The sequence below is a fragment of the Pseudophryne corroboree genome, chromosome 6 (assembly GCF_028390025.1).
Source record: "Pseudophryne corroboree isolate aPseCor3 chromosome 6, aPseCor3.hap2, whole genome shotgun sequence".
In the NCBI taxonomy this organism is placed as follows: domain Eukaryota; kingdom Metazoa; phylum Chordata; class Amphibia; order Anura; family Myobatrachidae; genus Pseudophryne; species Pseudophryne corroboree.
The window spans coordinates 188,103,265-188,127,119 of record NC_086449.1 but is presented as its reverse complement, the minus strand read 5'-3'; the positions used below and the strand labels follow the sequence as shown (position 1 = coordinate 188,127,119).

Here is a 23,855-nt window from a genome sequence, read left to right as displayed (position 1 = left end):
TGTATGTACCCCGAGGCAACCCAGGGTGCTTAGGCACACAGCTTGAGAATTACTGGCTTAGCCAATAAAATATATAGATACCTACAAAAACACATGAAAACCAACCAAAACTGTGTTTTAGAAGAAACTAATTATGCAGGTAATTTCTCTCTATATGATTTATGTGACTGTTATGTTTGCAATCATTAAATCTGTAATATCAGCAAATGATTTTCTTTTACTAAAATTGCCTCTACTCCTGGAAAAACAGCATATAGCAGCCAAAGCAGAGTCTCTGTGGTGAACCACATTGTAGCTGCCTGGTACGGCAGGAAAATGGTGGTCTGCCTGCATGCAGACATGTGCTCTGGAGGGGAGGGTGGACCGATCCTATCCACTTTGGGCTAACAGACAGGCTTGGATCCAATGGGAACCCCCCACTGACTATGAGGAGGCGCTCAGCACAGCCCCAGTGAGGGAAACCAGCGAGGAAGCATACGCTAAGTCTCAGTCTAATGACTGCCGCTGCGGCTGCTCAAACTTTTACACCCACTGCTTTACTGCAGCCGGCATATAGTGTGCTCATGTACATACTACTGGGATGGGGGTGCAACTGCAATTTCGGCACTTACTGCCCCCTCCCCACTCCAGTGTACAGTAGTGCCCCAGTGTCTAAGGACACTGTACTCAGGGACCTAGACACTGGCCTGTGTCACAGCTGTGGCAGGACCCTTGTGAAGCTCCCCCGACATAGACAGACTCTGACAGCATAGAGTCTGTCTGTCCAGTTAGTAAAAATTTAAAAAAAAAATTGAAACAGGCTACCCAGCAATCTAATAGACGGCCGGCACCAATAGGTACTTAAACTAAACTAAAGTCAGGTGGGGTATAGAGGGGGAGGAGTGAAGTTCAAATCATCTAGGATTTAAAGTGCCAGGCTCCACACATGACCGTCTATGCCCCAAACTGACTCCAGTGTCCTCCAGTGGATGAAGACTTGCTTGGCATTCATTTATACTGCCGTTTTGTTTCTATTGGTCAATGTCACTGATGATGGCAGCTTTGACAACCCGCTGGTTAGTAAATTCACTGCAAACGGTTAGAATTGCTTCTATCAGTGTACTTGTATATCTCACCATCCTCATCTTTGAGAAATTGACCAGTCCATCCTCGGTATAATTCGGGGTACCCTCCTCTATAAATGCCAGATCTGTCAGGTACATCCCCAGGTAAGGAACACAGGGAGGGTCACAGCTGAGGGTAAAAGAGAACACAAGGTTTAACATCAATCCTCAGGTAGCCATGTTCTGCAGGGGATGCCATCACTATACTCTATAACACTGTAAATAAAGTCAGTTCACTCTGCAGTAAGATGACACTATTAGTGATTGAAAAATGTGCACCAGACTCATACTGAGTGCAATGCCCGACAGAATGATAACAGAATATATTGTACATCTGATGTGTGCTGAGTGTAATGTACAACAGGGAATGATAATATGATATAGGGGGTAATTCAGACTGCATTGCTGCAGGGGCAGCGATCGCAGTCTAAATTACTTTGTGGAGTGCGCACCCTGGTAACCCAGTGAGATGCTATCAGCATGTCACTGGTGCGATCGCCTCTGCCTGATTGAGGCAGCCGCTGGGCAGGAGGGGGCGTGCCTGGACAACAGAGGTATGTCTGGACCGTTGGGGGAGGGGGGGGGGGGGGGCGGCGGGCCGCGGCAGCTGAGTGACGTCACATGCAGCCACTGTGACCCAGGACGCGGCGAGAAGCAGCACTGGCAGGGAGCTACTCGTCAGGTACAAAAGCATCGCCGCCGTGCAATGCTTTTGTACCTGTGCGAGGGGGGGCAGAGCCAGACATGCAGGCGGACTAGCCATGTGCTGAGCGTCCCCTCCGCATGTCTGTGAAACTGATCGTAGATGTGCTAAATTTAGCACATCTATGATCAGCTCTGAATTAAGCCCATAATGTACACCAGAAGAGCGCTGAGTGCAAGGTATGACAGGAAATGATAATATGATATAATGTACACCAGAAGAGCGCTGAGTGCAAGGTATGACAGGAAATGATAATATGATATAATGTACACCAGAAAAGCGCTGAGTGCAAGGTATGACAGGGAATGATAATATGATATAATGTACACCAGAAAAGCGCTGAGTGCTATGCACAACAGGAAATGATAATATGATATAATGTACAACAGAAGAGCGCTGAGTGCAAGGTATGACAGGGAATGATAATATGATATAATGTACACAAGAGGAGCGCTGAGTGCTATGCACAACAGGAAATGATAATATGATATAATGTACACCAGAAGAGCGCTGAGTGCTATGCACAATAGGAAATAATAATATGATATAATGTACACCAGGAGAGCGCTGAGTGCTATGCACAACAGGAAATGATAATATGATATAATGTACACCAGAAGAGCGCTGAGTGCTATGCACAACAGGAAATGATAATATGATATAATGTACACCAGAAGAGCGCTGAGTGCTATGCACAACAGGAAATGATAATATGATATAATGTACACCAGAAGAGCGCTGAGTGCTATGCACAACAGGAAATGATAATATGATATAATGTACACCAGAAGAGCGCTGAGTGCTATGCACAACAGGAAATGATAATATGATATAATGTACACCAGAAGAGCGCTGAGTGCTATGCACAACAGGAAATGATAATATGATATAATGTACACCAGAAGAGCGCTGAGTGCTATGCACAACAGGAAATGATAATATGATATAATGTACACCAGAAGAGCGCTCAGTGCTATGCACAACAGGAAATTATATGATATAATGTACACCAGAGGAGCGCTGAGTGCTATGCACAACAGGAAATTATATGATATAATGTACACCAGAGGAGCGCTGAGTGCTATGCACAACAGGAAATGATAATATGATATAATGTACACCAGAAGAGCGCTGAGTGCAAGGTATGACAGGGAATGATAATATGATATAATGTACAACAGAAGAGCGCTGAGTGCAATGCACAACAGGAAATGATAATATGATATAATGTACACCAGAAGAGCGCTGAGTGCTATGCACAACAGGAAATGATAATATGATATAATGTACACCAGAAGAGCGCTGAGTGCAAGGTATGACAGGAAATGATAATATGATATAATGTACAACAGAAGAGCGCTGAGTGCTATGCACAACAGGAAATGATAATATGATATAATGTACACCAGAAGAGCGCTGAGTGCAATGTACAACAGTAAATGATAATATGATATAATGTACACCAGAAGAGCGCTGAGTGCTATGCACAACAGGAAATGATAATATGATATAATGTACACCAGAAGAGCGCTGAGTGCTATGCACAACAGGAAATGATAATATGATATAATGTACACCAGAAGAGCGCTGAGTGCTACGCACAACAGGAAATAATAATATGATATAATGTACACCAGAAGAGCGCTGAGTGCTATGCACAACAGGAAATGATAATATGATATAATGTACACCAGAAGAGCGCTGAGTGCTATGCACAACAGGAAATGATAATATGATATAATGTACACCAGAAGAGCGCTGAGTGCTATGCACAACAGGAAATGATAATATGATATAATGTACACCAGAAGAGCGCTGAGTGCTATGCACAACAGGAAATTATATGATATAATGTACACCAGAGGAGCGCTGAGTGCTATGCACAACAGGAAATTATATGATATAATGTACACCAGAGGAGCGCTGAGTGCTATGCACAACAGGAAATGATAATATGATATAATGTACACCAGAAGAGCGCTGAGTGCAAGGTATTACAGGGAATGATAATATGATATAATGTACACCAGAAGAGCGCTGAGTGCAATGCACAACAGGAAATTATATGATATAATGTACACCAGAGGAGCACTGAGTGCTATGCACAACAGGAAATGATAATATGATATAATGTACAACAGAAGAGCGCTGAGTGCAAGGTATGACAGGGAATGATGATATGATATAATGTACAACAGAAGAGCGCTGAGTGCAATGCACAACAGGAAATGATAATATGATATAATGTACACCAGAAGAGCGCTGAGTGCAAGGTATGACAGGAAATGATAATATGATATAATGTACACCAGAAAAGCGCTGAGTGCAAGGTATGACAGGGAATGATAATATGATATAATGTACACCAGAAAAGCGCTGAGTGCTATGCACAACAGGAAATGATAATATGATATAATGTACACCAGAAGAGCGCTGAGTGCAAGGTATGACAGGGAATGATAATATGATATAATGTACACCAGAGGAGCGCTGAGTGCTATGCACAACAGGAAATTATAATATGATATAATGTACACCAGAGGAGCGCTGAGTGCTATGCACAACAGGAAATGATAATATGATATAATGTACACCAGAAGAGCGCTGAGTGTTATGCACAACAGGAAATGATAATATGATATAATGTACACCAGAAGAGCGCTGAGTGCTATGCACAACAGGAAATGATAATATGATATAATGTACACCAGAAGAGCGCTGAGTGCTATGCACAACAGGAAATGATAAATAATATGATATAATGTACACCAGAAGAGCGCTGAGTGCTATGCACAACAGGAAATGATAATATGATATAATGTACACCAGAAGAGCGCTGAGTGCTATACACAACAGGAAATGATAATATGATATAATGTACACCAGAAGAGCGCTGAGTGCTATGCACAACAGGAAATGATAATATGATATAATGTACACCAGAAGAGCGCTGAGTGCTATGCACAACAGGAAATGATAATATGATATAATGTACACCAGAAGAGCGCTGAGTGCTATGCACAACAGGAAATTATATGATATAATGTACACCAGAGGAGCGCTGAGTGCTATGCACAACAGGATATTATATGATATAATGTACACCAGAGGAGCGCTGAGTGCTATGCACAACAGGAAATGATAATATGATATAATGTACACCAGAAGAGCGCTGAGTGCAAGGTATGACAGGAAATTATAATATGATATAATGTACAACAGAAGAGCGCTGAGTGCTATGCACAACAGGAAATGATAATATGATATAATGTACACCAGAAGAGCGCTGAGTGCAATGTACAACAGTAAATGATAATATGATATAATGTACACCAGAAGAGCGCTGAGTGCTATGCACAACAGGAAATGATAATATGATATAATGTACACCAGAAGAGCGCTGAGTGCTATGCACAACAGGAAATGATAATATGATATAATGTACTCCAGAGGAGCGCTGAGTGCTATGCACAACAGGAAATAATATGATATAATGTACACCAGAGGAGCGCTGAGTGCTATGCACAACAGGAAATGATAATATGATATAATGTACAACAGAAGAGCGCTGAGTGCTATGCACAACAGGAAATGATAATATGATATAATGTACAATAGAAGAGCGCTGAGTGCTATGCACAACAGGAAATGATAATATGATATAATGTACAACAGAAGAGCGCTGAGTGCAATGCACAACAGGAAATTATAATATGATATAATGTACACCAGAAGAGCGCTGAGTGCTATGCACAACAGGAAATGATAATATGATATAATGTACACCAGAAGAGCGCTGAGTGCTATGCACAACAGGAAATGATAATATGATATAATGTACACCAGAAGAGCGCTGAGTGCTATGCACAACAGGAAATGATAATATGATATAATGTACACCAGAGGAGCGCTGAGTGCTATGCACAACAGGAAATTATAATATGATATAATGTACACCAGAAGAGCGCTGAGTGCTACGCACAACAGGAAATAATAATATGATATAATGTACACCAGAAGAGCGCTGAGTGCTATGCACAACAGGAAATGATAATGTGATATAATGTACACCAGAAGAGCGCTGAGTGCTATGCACAACAGGAAATGATAATATGATATAATGTACACCAGAAGAGCGCTGAGTGCTATGCACAACAGGAAATGATAATATGATATAATGTACACCAGAAGAGCGCTGAGTGCTATGCACAACAGGAAATGATAATATGATATAATGTACACCAGAGGAGCGCTGAGTGCTATGCACAACAGGAAATTATATGATATAATGTACACCAGAGTAGCGCTGAGTGCTATGCACAACAGGAAATGATAATATGATATAATGTACACCAGAAGAGCGCTGAGTGCAAGGTATGACAGGGAATGATAATATGATATAATGTACACCAGAAGAGCGCTGAGTGCAATGCACAACAGGAAATTATATGATATAATGTACACCAGAGGAGCGCTGAGTGCTATGCACAACAGGAAATGATAATATGATATAATGTACAACAGAAGAGCGCTGAGTGCAAGGTATGACAGGGAATGATAATATGATATAATGTACAACAGAAGAGCGCTGAGTGCAATGCACAACAGGAAATGATAATATGATATAATGTACACCAGAAGAGCGCTGAGTGCAAGGTATGACAGGAAATGATAATATGATATAATGTACACCAGAAAAGCGCTGAGTGCAAGGTATGACAGGGAATGATAATATGATATAATGTACACCAGAAAAGCGCTGAGTGCTATGCACAACAGGAAATGATAATATGATATAATGTACACCAGAAGAGCGCTGAGTGCAAGGTATGACAGGGAATGATAATATGATATAATGTACACCACAGGAGCGCTGAGTGCTATGCACAACAGGAAATGATAATATGATATAATGTACACCAGAGGAGCGCTGAGTGCTATGCACAACAGGAAATGATAATATGATATAATGTACACCAGAAGAGCGCTGAGTGCTATGCACAACAGGAAATGATAATATGATATAATGTACACCAGAAGAGCGCTGAGTGCTATGCACAACAGGAAATGATAATATGATATAATGTACACCAGAAGAGCGCTGAGTGCTATGCACAACAGGAAATGATAATATGATATAATGTACACCAGAAGAGCGCTGAGTGCTATGCACAACAGGAAATGATAATATGATATAATGTACACCAGAAGAGCGCTGAGTGCTATACACAACAGGAAATGATAATATGATATAATGTACACCAGAAGAGCGCTGAGTGCTATGCACAACAGGAAATGATAATATGATATAATGTACACCAGAAGAGCGCTGAGTGCTATGCACAACAGGAAATGATAATATGATATAATGTACACCAGAAGAGCGCTGAGTGCTATGCACAACAGGAAATGATAATATGATATAATGTACACCAGAAGAGCACTGAGTGCTATGCACAACAGGAAATTATATGATATAATGTACACCAGAGGAGCCCTGAGTGCTATGCACAACAGGATATTATATGATATAATGTACACCAGAGGAGCGCTGAGTGCTATGCACAACAGGAAATGATAATATGATATAATGTACACCAGAAGAGCGCTGAGTGCAAGGTATGACAGGAAATGATAATATGATATAATGTACAACAGAACAGCGCTGAGTGCTATGCACAACAGGAAATGATAATATGATATAATGTACACCAGAAGAGCGCTGAGTGCAATGTACAACAGTAAATGATAATATGATATAATGTACACCAGAAGAGCGCTGAGTGCTATGCACAACAGGAAATGATAATATGATATAATGTACACCAGAAGAGCGCTGAGTGCTATGCACAACAGGAAATGATAATATGATATAATGTACACCAGAGGAGCGCTGAGTGCTATGCACAACAGGAAATGATAATATGATATAATGTACAACAGAAGAGCGCTGAGTGCTATGCACAACAGGAAATGATAATATGATATAATGTACACCAGAAGAGCGCTGAGTGCTATGCACAACAGGAAATGATAATATGATATAATGTACACCAGAAGAGCGCTGAGTGCTATGCACAACAGGAAATGATAATATGATATAATGTACACCAGAAGAGCGCTGAGTGCTATGCACAACAGGAAATTATATGATATAATGTACACCAGAGGAGCGCTGAGTGCTATGCACAACAGGAAATGATATGATATAATGTACACCAGAGGAGCGCTGAGTGCTATGCACAACAGGAAATGATAATATGATATAATGTACACCAGAAGAGCGCTGAGTGCAAGGTATGACAGGGAATGATAATATGATATAATGTACACCAGAAGAGCGCTGAGTGCAATGCACAACAGGAAATTATATGATATAATGTACACCAGAGGAGCGCTGAGTGCTATGCACAACAGGAAATGATAATATGATATAATGTACAACAGAAGAGCGCTGAGTGCAAGGTATGACAGGGAATGATAATATGATATAATGTACAACAGAAGAGCGCTGAGTGCAATGCACAACAGGAAATGATAATATGATATAACGTACACCAGAAGAGCGCTGAGTGCAAGGTATGACAGGAAATGATAATATGATATAATGTACACCAGAAAAGCGCTGAGTGCAAGGTATGACAGGGAATGATAATATGATATAATGTACACCAGAAAAGCGCTGAGTGCTATGCACAACAGGAAATGATAATATGATATAATGTACACCAGAAGAGCGCTGAGTGCAAGGTATGACAGGGAATGATAATATGATATAATGTACACCAGAGGAGCGCTGAGTGCTATGCACAACAGGAAATTATAATATGATATAATGTACACCAGAGGAGCGCTGAGTGCTATGCACAACAGGAAATGATAATATGATATAATGTACACCAGAAGAGCGCTGAGTGCTATGCACAACAGGAAATGATAATATGATATAATGTACACCAGAAGAGCGCTGAGTGCTATGCACAACAGGAAATGATAATATGATATAATGTACACCAGAAGAGCGCTGAGTGCTATGCACAACAGGAAATGATAATATGATATAATGTACACCAGAAGAGCGCTGAGTGCTATGCACAACAGGAAATGATAATATGATATAATGTACACCAGAAGAGCGCTGAGTGCTATGCACAACAGGAAATGATAATATGATATAATGTACACCAGAAGAGCGCTGAGTGCTATGCACAACAGGAAATGATAATATGATATAATGTACACCAGAAGAGCGCTGAGTGCTATGCACAACAGGAAATTTTAATATGATATAATGTACACCAGAAGAGCGCTGAGTGCAAGGTATGACAGGGAATGATAATATGATATAATGTACACCAGAAGAGCGCTGAGTGCAATGCACAACAGGAAATTATATGATATAATGTACACCAGAGGAGCGCTGAGTGCTATGCACAACAGGAAATGATAATATGATATAATGTACAACAGAAGAGCGCTGAGTGCAAGGTATGACAGGGAATGATAATATGATATAATGTACAACAGAAGAGCGCTGAGTGCAATGCACAACAGGAAATGATAATATGATATAATGTACACCAGAAGAGCGCTGAGTGCTATGCACAACAGGAAATGATAATATGATATAATGTACACCAGAAGAGCGCTGAGTGCTATGCACAACAGGAAATTATATGATATAATGTACACCAGAGGAGCGCTGAGTGCTATGCACAACAGGAAATTATATGATATAATGTACACCAGAGGAGCGCTGAGTGCTATGCACAACAGGAAATGATAATATGATATAATGTACACCAGAAGAGCGCTGAGTGCAAGGTATTACAGGGAATGATAATATGATATAATGTACACCAGAAGAGCGCTGAGTGCAATGCACAACAGGAAATTATATGATATAATGTACACCAGAGGAGCACTGAGTGCTATGCACAACAGGAAATGATAATATGATATAATGTACAACAGAAGAGCGCTGAGTGCAAGGTATGACAGGGAATGATGATATGATATAATGTACAACAGAAGAGCGCTGAGTGCAATGCACAACAGGAAATGATAATATGATATAATGTACACCAGAAGAGCGCTGAGTGCAAGGTATGACAGGAAATGATAATATGATATAATGTACACCAGAAAAGCGCTGAGTGCAAGGTATGACAGGGAATGATAATATGATATAATGTACACCAGAAAAGCGCTGAGTGCTATGCACAACAGGAAATGATAATATGATATAATGTACACCAGAAGAGCGCTGAGTGCAAGGTATGACAGGGAATGATAATATGATATAATGTACACCAGAGGAGCGCTGAGTGCTATGCACAACAGGAAATTATAATATGATATAATGTACACCAGAGGAGCGCTGAGTGCTATGCACAACAGGAAATGATAATATGATATAATGTACACCAGAAGAGCGCTGAGTGTTATGCACAACAGGAAATGATAATATGATATAATGTACACCAGAAGAGCTCTGAGTGCTATGCACAACAGGAAATGATAATATGATATAATGTACACCAGAAGAGCGCTGAGTGCTATGCACAACAGGAAATGATAAATAATATGATATAATGTACACCAGAAGAGCGCTGAGTGCTATGCACAACAGGAAATGATAATATGATATAATGTACACCAGAAGAGCGCTGAGTGCTATACACAACAGGAAATGATAATATGATATAATGTACACCAGAAGAGCGCTGAGTGCTATGCACAACAGGAAATGATAATATGATATAATGTACACCAGAAGAGCGCTGAGTGCTATGCACAACAGGAAATGATAATATGATATAATGTACACCAGAAGAGCGCTGAGTGCTATGCACAACAGGAAATTATATGATATAATGTACACCAGAGGAGCGCTGAGTGCTATGCACAACAGGATATTATATGATATAATGTACACCAGAGGAGCGCTGAGTGCTATGCACAACAGGAAATGATAATATGATATAATGTACACCAGAAGAGCGCTGAGTGCAAGGTATGACAGGAAATTATAATATGATATAATGTACAACAGAAGAGCGCTGAGTGCTATGCACAACAGGAAATGATAATATGATATAATGTACACCAGAAGAGCGCTGAGTGCAATGTACAACAGTAAATGATAATATGATATAATGTACACCAGAAGAGCGCTGAGTGCTATGCACAACAGGAAATGATAATATGATATAATGTACACCAGAAGAGCGCTGAGTGCTATGCACAACAGGAAATGATAATATGATATAATGTACTCCAGAGGAGCGCTGAGTGCTATGCACAACAGGAAATAATATGATATAATGTACACCAGAGGAGCGCTGAGTGCTATGCACAACAGGAAATGATAATATGATATAATGTACAACAGAAGAGCGCTGAGTGCTATGCACAACAGGAAATGATAATATGATATAATGTACAATAGAAGAGCGCTGAGTGCTATGCACAACAGGAAATGATAATATGATATAATGTACAACAGAAGAGCGCTGAGTGCAATGCACAACAGGAAATTATAATATGATATAATGTACACCAGAAGAGCGCTGAGTGCTATGCACAACAGGAAATGATAATATGATATAATGTACACCAGAAGAGCGCTGAGTGCTATGCACAACAGGAAATGATAATATGATATAATGTACACCAGAAGAGCGCTGAGTGCTATGCACAACAGGAAATGATAATATGATATAATGTACACCAGAGGAGCGCTGAGTGCTATGCACAACAGGAAATTATAATATGATATAATGTACACCAGAAGAGCGCTGAGTGCTACGCACAACAGGAAATAATAATATGATATAATGTACACCAGAAGAGCGCTGAGTGCTATGCACAACAGGAAATGATAATGTGATATAATGTACACCAGAAGAGCGCTGAGTGCTATGCACAACAGGAAATGATAATATGATATAATGTACACCAGAAGAGCGCTGAGTGCTATGCACAACAGGAAATGATAATATGATATAATGTACACCAGAAGAGCGCTGAGTGCTATGCACAACAGGAAATGATAATATGATATAATGTACACCAGAGGAGCGCTGAGTGCTATGCACAACAGGAAATTATATGATATAATGTACACCAGAGTAGCGCTGAGTGCTATGCACAACAGGAAATGATAATATGATATAATGTACACCAGAAGAGCGCTGAGTGCAAGGTATGACAGGGAATGATAATATGATATAATGTACACCAGAAGAGCGCTGAGTGCAATGCACAACAGGAAATTATATGATATAATGTACACCAGAGGAGCGCTGAGTGCTATGCACAACAGGAAATGATAATATGATATAATGTACAACAGAAGAGCGCTGAGTGCAAGGTATGACAGGGAATGATAATATGATATAATGTACAACAGAAGAGCGCTGAGTGCAATGCACAACAGGAAATGATAATATGATATAATGTACACCAGAAGAGCGCTGAGTGCAAGGTATGACAGGAAATGATAATATGATATAATGTACACCAGAAAAGCGCTGAGTGCAAGGTATGACAGGGAATGATAATATGATATAATGTACACCAGAAAAGCGCTGAGTGCTATGCACAACAGGAAATGATAATATGATATAATGTACACCAGAAGAGCGCTGAGTGCAAGGTATGACAGGGAATGATAATATGATATAATGTACACCACAGGAGCGCTGAGTGCTATGCACAACAGGAAATGATAATATGATATAATGTACACCAGAGGAGCGCTGAGTGCTATGCACAACAGGAAATGATAATATGATATAATGTACACCAGAAGAGCGCTGAGTGCTATGCACAACAGGAAATGATAATATGATATAATGTACACCAGAAGAGCGCTGAGTGCTATGCACAACAGGAAATGATAATATGATATAATGTACACCAGAAGAGCGCTGAGTGCTATGCACAACAGGAAATGATAATATGATATAATGTACACCAGAAGAGCGCTGAGTGCTATGCACAACAGGAAATGATAATATGATATAATGTACACCAGAAGAGCGCTGAGTGCTATGCACAACAGGAAATGATAATATGATATAATGTACACCAGAAGAGCGCTGAGTGCTATGCACAACAGGAAATGATAATATGATATAATGTACACCAGAAGAGCGCTGAGTGCTATGCACAACAGGAAATGATAATATGATATAATGTACACCAGAAGAGCGCTGAGTGCTATGCACAACAGGAAATGATAATATGATATAATGTACACCAGAAGAGCACTGAGTGCTATGCACAACAGGAAATTATATGATATAATGTACACCAGAGGAGCCCTGAGTGCTATGCACAACAGGATATTATATGATATAATGTACACCAGAGGAGCGCTGAGTGCTATGCACAACAGGAAATGATAATATGATATAATGTACACCAGAAGAGCGCTGAGTGCAAGGTATGACAGGAAATGATAATATGATATAATGTACAACAGAACAGCGCTGAGTGCTATGCACAACAGGAAATGATAATATGATATAATGTACACCAGAAGAGCGCTGAGTGCAATGTACAACAGTAAATGATAATATGATATAATGTACACCAGAAGAGCGCTGAGTGCTATGCACAACAGGAAATGATAATATGATATAATGTACACCAGAAGAGCGCTGAGTGCTATGCACAACAGGAAATGATAATATGATATAATGTACACCAGAGGAGCGCTGAGTGCTATGCACAACAGGAAATGATAATATGATATAATGTACAACAGAAGAGCGCTGAGTGCTATGCACAACAGGAAATGATAATATGATATAATGTACACCAGAAGAGCGCTGAGTGCTATGCACAACAGGAAATGATAATATGATATAATGTACACCAGAAGAGCGCTGAGTGCTATGCACAACAGGAAATGATAATATGATATAATGTACACCAGAAGAGCGCTGAGTGCTATGCACAACAGGAAATTATATGATATAATGTACACCAGAGGAGCGCTGAGTGCTATGCACAACAGGAAATGATATGATATAATGTACACCAGAGGAGCGCTGAGTGCTATGCACAACAGGAAATGATAATATGATATAATGTACACCAGAAGAGCGCTGAGTGCAAGGTATGACAGGGAATGATAATATGATATAATGTACACCAGAAGAGCGCTGAGTGCAATGCACAACAGGAAATTATATGATATAATGTACACCAGAGGAGCGCTGAGTGCTATGCACAACAGGAAATGATAATATGATATAATGTACAACAGAAGAGCGCTGAGTGCAAGGTATGACAGGGAATGATAATATGATATAATGTACAACAGAAGAGCGCTGAGTGCAATGCACAACAGGAAATGATAATATGATATAACGTACACCAGAAAAGCGCTGAGTGCAAGGTATGACAGGGAATGATAATATGATATAATGTACACCAGAAAAGCGCTGAGTGCTATGCACAACAGGAAATGATAATATGATATAATGTACACCAGAAGAGCGCTGAGTGCAAGGTATGACAGGGAATGATAATATGATATAATGTACACCAGAGGAGCGCTGAGTGCTATGCACAACAGGAAATTATAATATGATATAATGTACACCAGAGGAGCGCTGAGTGCTATGCACAACAGGAAATGATAATATGATATAATGTACACCAGAAGAGCGCTGAGTGCTATGCACAACAGGAAATAATAATATGATATAATGTACACCAGAAGAGCGCTGAGTGCTATGCACAACAGGAAATGATAATATGATATAATGTACACCAGAAGAGCGCTGAGTGCTATGCACAACAGGAAATGATAATATGATATAATGTACACCAGAAGAGCGCTGAGTGCTATGCACAACAGGAAATGATAATATGATATAATGTACACCAGAAGAGCGCTGAGTGCTATGCACAACAGGAAATGATAATATGATATAATGTACACCAGAAGAGCGCTGAGTGCTATGCACAACAGGAAATGATAATATGATATAATGTACACCAGAAGAGCGCTGAGTGCTATGCACAACAGGAAATTTTAATATGATATAATGTACACCAGAAGAGCGCTGAGTGCAAGGTATGACAGGGAATGATAATATGATATAATGTACACCAGAAGAGCGCTGAGTGCAATGCACAACAGGAAATTATATGATATAATGTACACCAGAGGAGCGCTGAGTGCTATGCACAACAGGAAATGATAATATGATATAATGTACAACAGAAGAGCGCTGAGTGCAAGGTATGACAGGGAATGATAATAAGAATTTACTTACCGATAATTCTATTTCTCGGAGTCCGTAGTGGATGCTGGGGTTCCTGAAAGGACCATGGGGAATAGCGGCTCCGCAGGAGACAGGGCACAAAAAAGTAAAGCTTTTACCAGATCAGGTGGTGTGCACTGGCTCCTCCCCCTATGACCCTCCTCCAGACTCCAGTTAGGTACTGTGCCCGGACGAGCGTACACAATAAGGGAGGCAATTTGAATCCCGGGTAAGACTCATACCAGCCACACCAATCACACCGTACAACTTGTGATCTAAACCCAGTTAACAGTATGATAACAGAAAGAGCCTCTTAAAGATGGCTCCTTAACAATATAACCCGAATTTGTTAACAATAACTATGTACAGTATTGCAGATAATCCGCACTTGGGATGGGCGCCCAGCATCCACTACGGACTCCGAGAAATAGAATTATCGGTAAGTAAATTCTTATTTTCTCTATCGTCCTAAGTGGATGCTGGGGTTCCTGAAAGGACCATGGGGATTATACCAAAGCTCCCAAACGGGCGGGAGAGTGCGGATGACTCTGCAGCACCGAATGAGAGAATTCCAAGTCCTCTTTTGCCAGGGTATCAAATTTGTAGAATTTTACAAACGTGTTTTCCCCCGACCACGTAGCTGCTCGGCAGAATTGTAATGCCGAGACCCCTCGGGCAGCCGCCCAAGATGAGCCCACCTTCCTTGTGGAATGGGCCTTAACAGATTTAGGCTGTGGCAGGCCTGCCACAGAATGAGCAAGTTGAATTGTGTTACAAATCCAACGAGCAATCGTCTGCTTAGAAGCAGGGGCACCCAACTTGTTGGGTGCATATAGTATCAACAGCGAGTCAGATTTTCTGACTTCAGCCGTCCTTGAAATGTATATTTTTAAGGCTCTGACAACGTCCAACAACTTGGAGTCCTCCAAGTCGCCAGTGGCCGCAGGCACCACAATAGGTTGGTTCAGGTGAAACGCTGATACCACCTTAGGGAGAAAATGCGGACGAGTCCTCAGTTCTGCCCTATCCGAATGGAAGATTAGATAAGGGCTTTTATAAGATAAAGCCGCCAATTCAGATACTTTCCTGGCGGAAGCCAGGGCCAGTAACATAGTCACTTTCCATGTGAGATATTTAAAATCCACCTTTTTCAATGGTTCAAACCAATGGGATTTGAGGAAATCTAAAACTACATTTAGATCCCACGGTGCCACCGGAGGCACCACAGGAGGCTGTATATGCAGTACTCCTTTAACAAAAGTCTGTACCTCAGGAACTGAGGCCAATTCTTTTTGGAAGAATATTGACAGGGCCGAAATTTGAACCTTAATAGATCTCAATTTGAGACCCATAGACAATCCTGATTGTAGGAAATGTAGGAAACGACCCAGTTGAAATTCCTCCGTCGGAACACTCCGATCCTCGCACCACGCGACATATTTTCGCCAAATGCGGTGATAATGTTTCGCGGTGACTTCCTTCCTTGCCTTAATCAAGGTAGGAATGACTTCTTCTGGAATGCCTTTCCCTTTTAGGATCTGGCGTTCAACCGCCATGCCGTCAAACGCAGCCGCGGTAAGTCTTGAAAGAGACAGGGACCCTGTTGTAGCAGGTCCCTTCTCAGAAGTAGAGGGCACGGGTCGTCCGTGACCAACTCTTGAAGTTCCGGGTACCAAGTCCTTCTTGGCCAATCCGGAGCCACTAGTATTGTTCTTACTCCTCTTCACCGTATAATCTTCAATACCTTTGGTATGAGAGGCAGAGGAGGAAACACATATACTGATTTGTACACCCAAGGTGTTACCAGTGCGTCCACAGCTATTGCCTGTGGATCTCTTGACCTGGCGCAATACTTGTCCAGTTTCTTGTTGAGGCGAGACGCCATCATGTCTACCATTGGTCTTTCCCAAAAGTTTATTAGCATGTGGAAGACTTCTGGATGAAGACCCCCCTCTCCCGGGTGAATATCGTGTCTGCTGAGGAAGTCTGCTTCCCAGTTGTCCACGCCCGGGAAGAACACTGCTGACAGTGCTATTACGTGATTCTCCGCCCAGCGAAGAATCTTGGCAGCTTCTGCCATTGCACTCCTGCTTCTTGTGCCGCCCTGTCTGTTTACATGGGCGACCGCCGTGATGTTGTCCGACTGAATCAACACCGGTTTTCCTTGCAGGAGTGGTTCCGCCTGGCTTAGAGCATTTTAGATTGCTCTTAGTACCAGAATGTTTATGTGAAGAGACTTTTCCAGGTTCGTCCATACCCCCTGGAAGTTTCTTCCTTGTGTGACTGCTCCCCAACCTCTCAGGCTGGCGTCCGTGGTCACCAGGATCAAATCCTGTATGCCGAATCTGCGGCCCTCCAATAGATGAGCCTTTTGCAACCACCACAGAAGATATACCCTTGTCCTTGGCGACAGGGTTATTCGCAGGTGCATCTGAGGATGCGACCCTGACCATTTGTCCAACAGATCCCTTTGGAAAATTCTTGCATGGAATCTGCCGAATGGAATTGCTTCGTAAAAAGCCACCATTTTTCCCAGGACTCTTGTGCATTGATGTACAGACACCTTTCCTGGTTTTAGGAGGTTCCTGACAGGTCGGATAACTCCTTGGCTTTTTCCTCGGGAAGAAAAACCTTTTTCTGAACCGTGTCCAGAATCATCCCTAGGAACAGCAGACGTATCGTCGGAAAACAGCTGCGATTCTTGGAATATTTAGAATCCAGTCGTGCCGTCGAAGAACTACTTTAGATAGTGCTCTTCCGACCTCCAACTGTTCTCTGGAACTTGCCCTTTTTAGGTCGTGCAAGTAAGGGATAATTTAGATGCCTTTTTTCTTTGAAGAAACATCTTTTCGGCCATTACCTTGGTAAAAAGGCCCGGGGTGCCGTGGGTAATTCAAACGGCATCGTCTGAAACTGATATTGACAGTTCTGTACCACGAACCAGAGGTACCCTTGATGAGAAGGACAAAATTTGGACATGGAGGTAATCCTTGATGTCCAGGGACACCATATAGTCCCCTTTTTTCCGGTTCGCTATCACTGCTCTGAGTGACTTTATCTCGATTTGAACCTTTTATGTAAGTGTTCAAAACATTTTAGATTTAGACTATGTGTCACCAAGCCGTCTGGCTTCAGTACCACAATATAGTGTGGAAAAATAATACCCTTTTCCTTGTCGTAGGAGGGGTACTTTGATTATCACCTGCTGGATATACAGCTTGTGAATTGTTTCCAATGCTGCCTCCCTGTCGGAGGGAGCCGTTGGTAAAGCAGACTTCAGGAACCTGCGAGGAGAAGATGTCTCGACTCTCCAATCTTTACCCCTGGGATAATACTCGTACGATCTAGGGGTCAACTTGCGAGTGATCCCACTGCGCCCTGAGACTCTTGAGACTACCCCCCCACCTTGAGTCCGCTTGCACGGCCCCAGCGTCATGCTGAGGACTTGGCAGACGCGGTGGAGGGCTTCTTTTCCTGGGAAAGGGCTGCCTGCTGCAGTCTACTTCCCTTACCTCTATGTCTGGGCAGATATGACTGGCCTTTTGCCTGCATGCCCTCATGGGAAAGGAAAGATTGAGGCTGAAAAGACGGTGTCTTTTTTTAGCTGAGATGTAACTTGGGGTAAAAAAGGTTGGATTTCCCAGCTGTTGCTGTGGTCCCCAGGTCCGATGGACCGACCCCCAAATAACTCCTTCCCTTTATACAGCAATACTTCCATCTGCCGTATGGGATCTGTATCACCTGACCACTGTCGTGTCCCTGACATCTTCTGGGAGATATGGACAACGCACTTATCTTGATGCCAGAGAGCAAATATCCCTCTGTGCATCTCACATACATATATATAGAATGCATCCTATTAAATGCTCTACATGAATAAAATATTTTCAGTCAGGGAATCCGACCAAGCCAACCCAGCACTGCATCTCCAGGCTGATGGCGATCGCTGGTCGCAGTATAACCACCGTATGTGTGTATATACTTTTTAGGATATTTTTCCAGCTTCCTATCAGCTGGCTCCTTGAGGGCGGCCGTATCTGGAGACGGTAACGCCACTTGATAAGCGTGTGAGCGCCTTATCACCCTAAGGGGTGTTTCCCAACGTACCCTAATTTCTGGCGGGAAAGGGTATAACGCCAATATTTGCTATCGGGGTAACCCTACGCATCATCACACACTTCATTTTATTTTATCTGATTCAGGAAAAACTACAGGTAGTTTTTTCACTCCCACATAATACCCTTTCTTGTGGTACTTGTAGTATCAGAAACACGTAACACCTCCTTCATTGCCCTTAACGTGTGGCCCTAATGAGAAATACGTTTGTTTATTCACCGTCGACACTGTATTCAGTGTCCGTGTCTGTGTCTGTGTCGACCGACTGAGGTAAATGGGCGTTTTTAAAACCCCTGACGGTGTTTCTGAGACGCCTGGACCGGTCCTAATAGATTGTCGGCCGTCTCATGTCGTCAACCGACCTTGCAGCGTGTTGACATTCTCACGTAATTCTCTAAATAAGCCATCCATTCCGGTGTCGACTCCCTAGAGAGTGACATCACCATTACAGGCAATTTCTCCGCCTCCTCACCAACATCGTCCTCATACATGTCGACACACACGTACCGACACACAGCACACACACCGGGAATGCTCTGACAGAGGACAGGACCCACTAGCCCTTTGGGGAGACAGAGGGAGAGTCTGCCAGCACACACCAAAAACGCTATAATTATATAGGGACAACCTTATATAAGTGTTTCTCCCTTATAGCATCTTTTATATATATACAATATCGCCAAAATCAGTGCCCCCCCTCTCTGTTTTAACCCTGTTTCTGTAGTGCAGTGCAGGGGAGAGCCTGGGAGCCTTCTCTCCAGCTTTTCTGTGAGAGAAAATGGCGCTGTGTGCTGAGGAGATAGGCCCCGCCCCTTTTTCGGCGGGCTCGTCTCCCGCTATTTTTGAAGTTAGGCAGGGGTTAAATATCTCCATATAGCCTCTGTGGGCTATATGTGAGGTATTTTTTGCCTCTAATAAGGTTTTTATTTGCCTCTCAGAGCGCCCCCCCAGCGCTCTGCACCCTCAGTGACTGTTGTGTGAAGTGTGCTGAGAGGAAAATGGCGCACAGCTGCAGTGCTGTGCGCTACCTTTATGAAGACTCAGGAGTCTTCAGCCGCCGATTTTGGACCTCTTCTCTCTTCAGCGTCTGCAAGGGGGCCGGCGGCGCGGCTCCGGTGACCATCCAGGCTGTACCTGTGATCGTCCCTCTGGAGCTAGTGTCCAGTAGCCAAGCAGCAAATCCACTCTGCACGCAGGTGAGTTCACTACTTCTCCCCTAAGTCCCTCGTTGCAGTGATCCTGTTGCCAGCAGGACTCACTGTAAAGTAAAAAACCTAAGCTAAACTTTCTCTAAGCAGCTCTTTAGGAGAGCCACCTAGATTGCACCCTTCTCGTTCGGGCACAAAATCTAACTGGAGTCTGGAGGAGGGTCATAGGGGGAGGAGCCAGTGCACACCACCTGATCTGGTAAAAGCTTTACTTTTTTGTGCCCTGTCTCCTGCGGAGCCGCTATTCCCCATGGTCCTTTCAGGAACCCCAGCATCCACTTAGGACGATAGAGAAAATATGATATAATGTACAACAGAAGAGCGCTGAGTGCAATGCACAACAGGAAATGATAATATGATATAATGTACACCAGAAGAGCGCTGAGTGCTATGCACAACAGGAAATGATAATATGATATAATGTACACCAGAAGAGCGCTGAGTGCAAGGTATGACAGGAAATGATAATATGATATAATGTACAACAGAAGAGCGCTGAGTGCTATGCACAACAGGAAATGATAATATGATATAATGTACACCAGAAGAGCGCTGAGTGCAATGTACAACAGTAAATGATAATATGATATAATGTACACCAGAAGAGCGCTGAGTGCTATGCACAACAGGAAATGATAATATGATATAATGTACACCAGAAGAGCGCTGAGTGCTATGCACAACAGGAAATGATAATATGATATAATGTACACCAGAAGAGCGCTGAGTGCTATGCACAACAGGAAATGATAATATGATATAATGTACACCGGAGGAGCGCTGAGTGCTATGCACAACAGGAAATTATAATATGATATAATGTACACCAGAAGAGCGCTGAGTGCTACGCACAACAGGAAATAATAATATGATATAATGTACACCAGAAGAGCGCTGAGTGCTATGCACAACAGGAAATGATAATATGATATAATGTACACCAGAAGAGCGCTGAGTGCTATGCACAACAGGAAATGATAATATGATATAATGTACACCAGAAGAGCGCTGAGTGCTATGCACAACAGGAAATGATAATATGATATAATGTACACCAGAAGAGCGCTGAGTGCTATGCACAACAGGAAATTATATGATATAATGTACACCAGAGGAGCGCTGAGTGCTATGCACAACAGGAAATGATATGATATAATGTACACCAGAGGAGCGCTGAGTGCTATGCACAACAGGAAATGATAATATGATATAATGTACACCAGAAGAGCGCTGAGTGCAAGGTATGACAGGGAATGATAATATGATATAATGTACACCAGAAGAGCGCTGAGTGCAATGCACAACAGGAAATTATATGATATAATGTACACCAGAGGAGCGCTGAGTGCTATGCACAACAGGAAATGATAATATGATATAATGTACAACAGAAGAGCGCTGAGTGCAAGGTATGACAGGGAATGATAATATGATATAATGTACAACAGAAGAGCGCTGAGTGCAATGCACAACAGGAAATTATAATATTATATAATGTACACCAGAAGAGCGCTGAGTGCAAGGTATGACAGGAAATGATAATATGATATAATGTACACCAGAAGAGCGCTGAGTGCAAGGTATGACAGGGAATGATAATATGATATAATGTACACCAGAGAAGCGCTGAGTGCTATGCACAACAGGAAATTATAATATGATATAATGTACACCAGAGGAGCGCTGAGTGCTATGCACAACAGGAAATGATAATATGATATAATGTACACCAGAAGAGCGCTGAGTGCTATGCACAACAGGAAATGATAATATGATATAATGTACACCAGAAGAGCGCTGAGTGCTATGCACAACAGGAAATGATAATATGATATAATGTACACCAGAAGAGCGCTGAGTGCTATGCACAACAGGAAATGATAATATGATATAATGTACACCAGAAGAGCGCTGAGTGCTATGCACAACAGGAAATGATAATATGATATAATGTACACCAGAAGAGCGCTGAGTGCTATGCACAACAGGAAATGATAATATGATATAATGTACACCAGAAGAGCGCTGAGTGCTATGCACAACAGGAAATGATAATATGATATAATGTACACCAGAAGAGTGCTGAGTGCTATGCACAACAGGAAATAATAATATGATATAATGTACACCAGAAGAGCGCTGAGTGCTATGCACAACAGGAAATGATAATATGATATAATGTACACCAGAAGAGCGCTGAGTGCTATGCACAACAGGAAATGATAATATGATATAATGTACACCAGAAGAGCGCTGAGTGCTATGCACAACAGGAAATTATATGATATAATGTACACCAGAGGAGCGCTGAGTGCTATGCACAACAGGATATTATATGATATAATGTACACCAGAGGAGCGCTGAGTGCTATGCACAACAGGAAATGATAATATGGTATAATGTACACCAGAAGAGCGCTGAGTGCAAGGTATGACAGGAAATGATAATATGATATAATGTACAACAGAAGAGCGCTGAGTGCTATGCACAACAGGAAATGATAATATGATATAATGTACACCAGAAGAGCGCTGAGTGCAATGTACAACAGTAAATGATAATATGATATAATGTACACCAGAAGAGCGCTGAGTGCTATGCACAACAGGAAATGATAATATGATATAATGTACACCAGAAGAGCGCTGAGTGCTATGCACAACAGGAAATGATAATATGATATAATGTACACCAGAGGAGCGCTGAGTGCTATGCACAACAGGAAATAATATGATATAATGTACACCAGAGGAGCGCTGAGTGCTATGCACAACAGGAAATTATAATATGATATAATGTACAACAGAAGAGCGCTGAGTGCTATGCACAACAGGAAATGATAATATGATATAATGTACACCAGAAGAGCGCTGAGTGCTATGCACAACAGGAAATGATAATATGATATAATGTACACCAGAAGAGCGCTGAGTGCTATGCACAACAGGAAATGATAATATGATATAATGTACACCAGAAGAGCGCTGAGTGCTATGCACAACAGGAAATGATAATATGATATAATGTACAATAGAAGAGCGCTGAGTGCTATGCACAACAGGAAATGATAATATGATATAATGTACAACAGAAGAGCGCTGAGTGCAATGCACAACAGGAAATTATAATATGATATAATGTACACCAGAAGAGCGCTGAGTGCTATGCACAACAGGAAATGATAATATGATATAATGTACACCAGAAGAGCGCTGAGTGCAATGCACAACAGGAAATTATAATATGATATAATGTACACCAGAAGAGCGCTGAGTGCTATGCACAACAGGAAATAATAATATGATATAATGTACACCAGAAGAGCGCTGAGTGCTATGCACAACAGGAAATGATAATATGATATAATGTACACCAGAAGAGCGCTGAGTGCTATGCACAACAGGAAATGATAATATGATATAATGTACATCAGAAGAG

At 41.7% G+C, this 23,855-nt stretch overlaps 1 protein-coding gene across 2 annotated transcripts in view; it reads right to left on the bottom strand.

Annotated features, from left to right (window-relative positions):
* Nucleotides 1–23,855, bottom strand: part of RASGRF1 (Ras protein specific guanine nucleotide releasing factor 1) — a 211,317-nt gene that overhangs the window by 14,085 nt on the left and 173,377 nt on the right. For both annotated transcript variants that reach the window (XM_063925469.1, XM_063925470.1), the window contains one exon: nt 1,116–1,233. In XM_063925469.1, the coding sequence (XP_063781539.1) occupies nt 1,116–1,233 (118 nt within the window). The remainder of the gene's footprint in view (nt 1–1,115; nt 1,234–23,855) is intronic.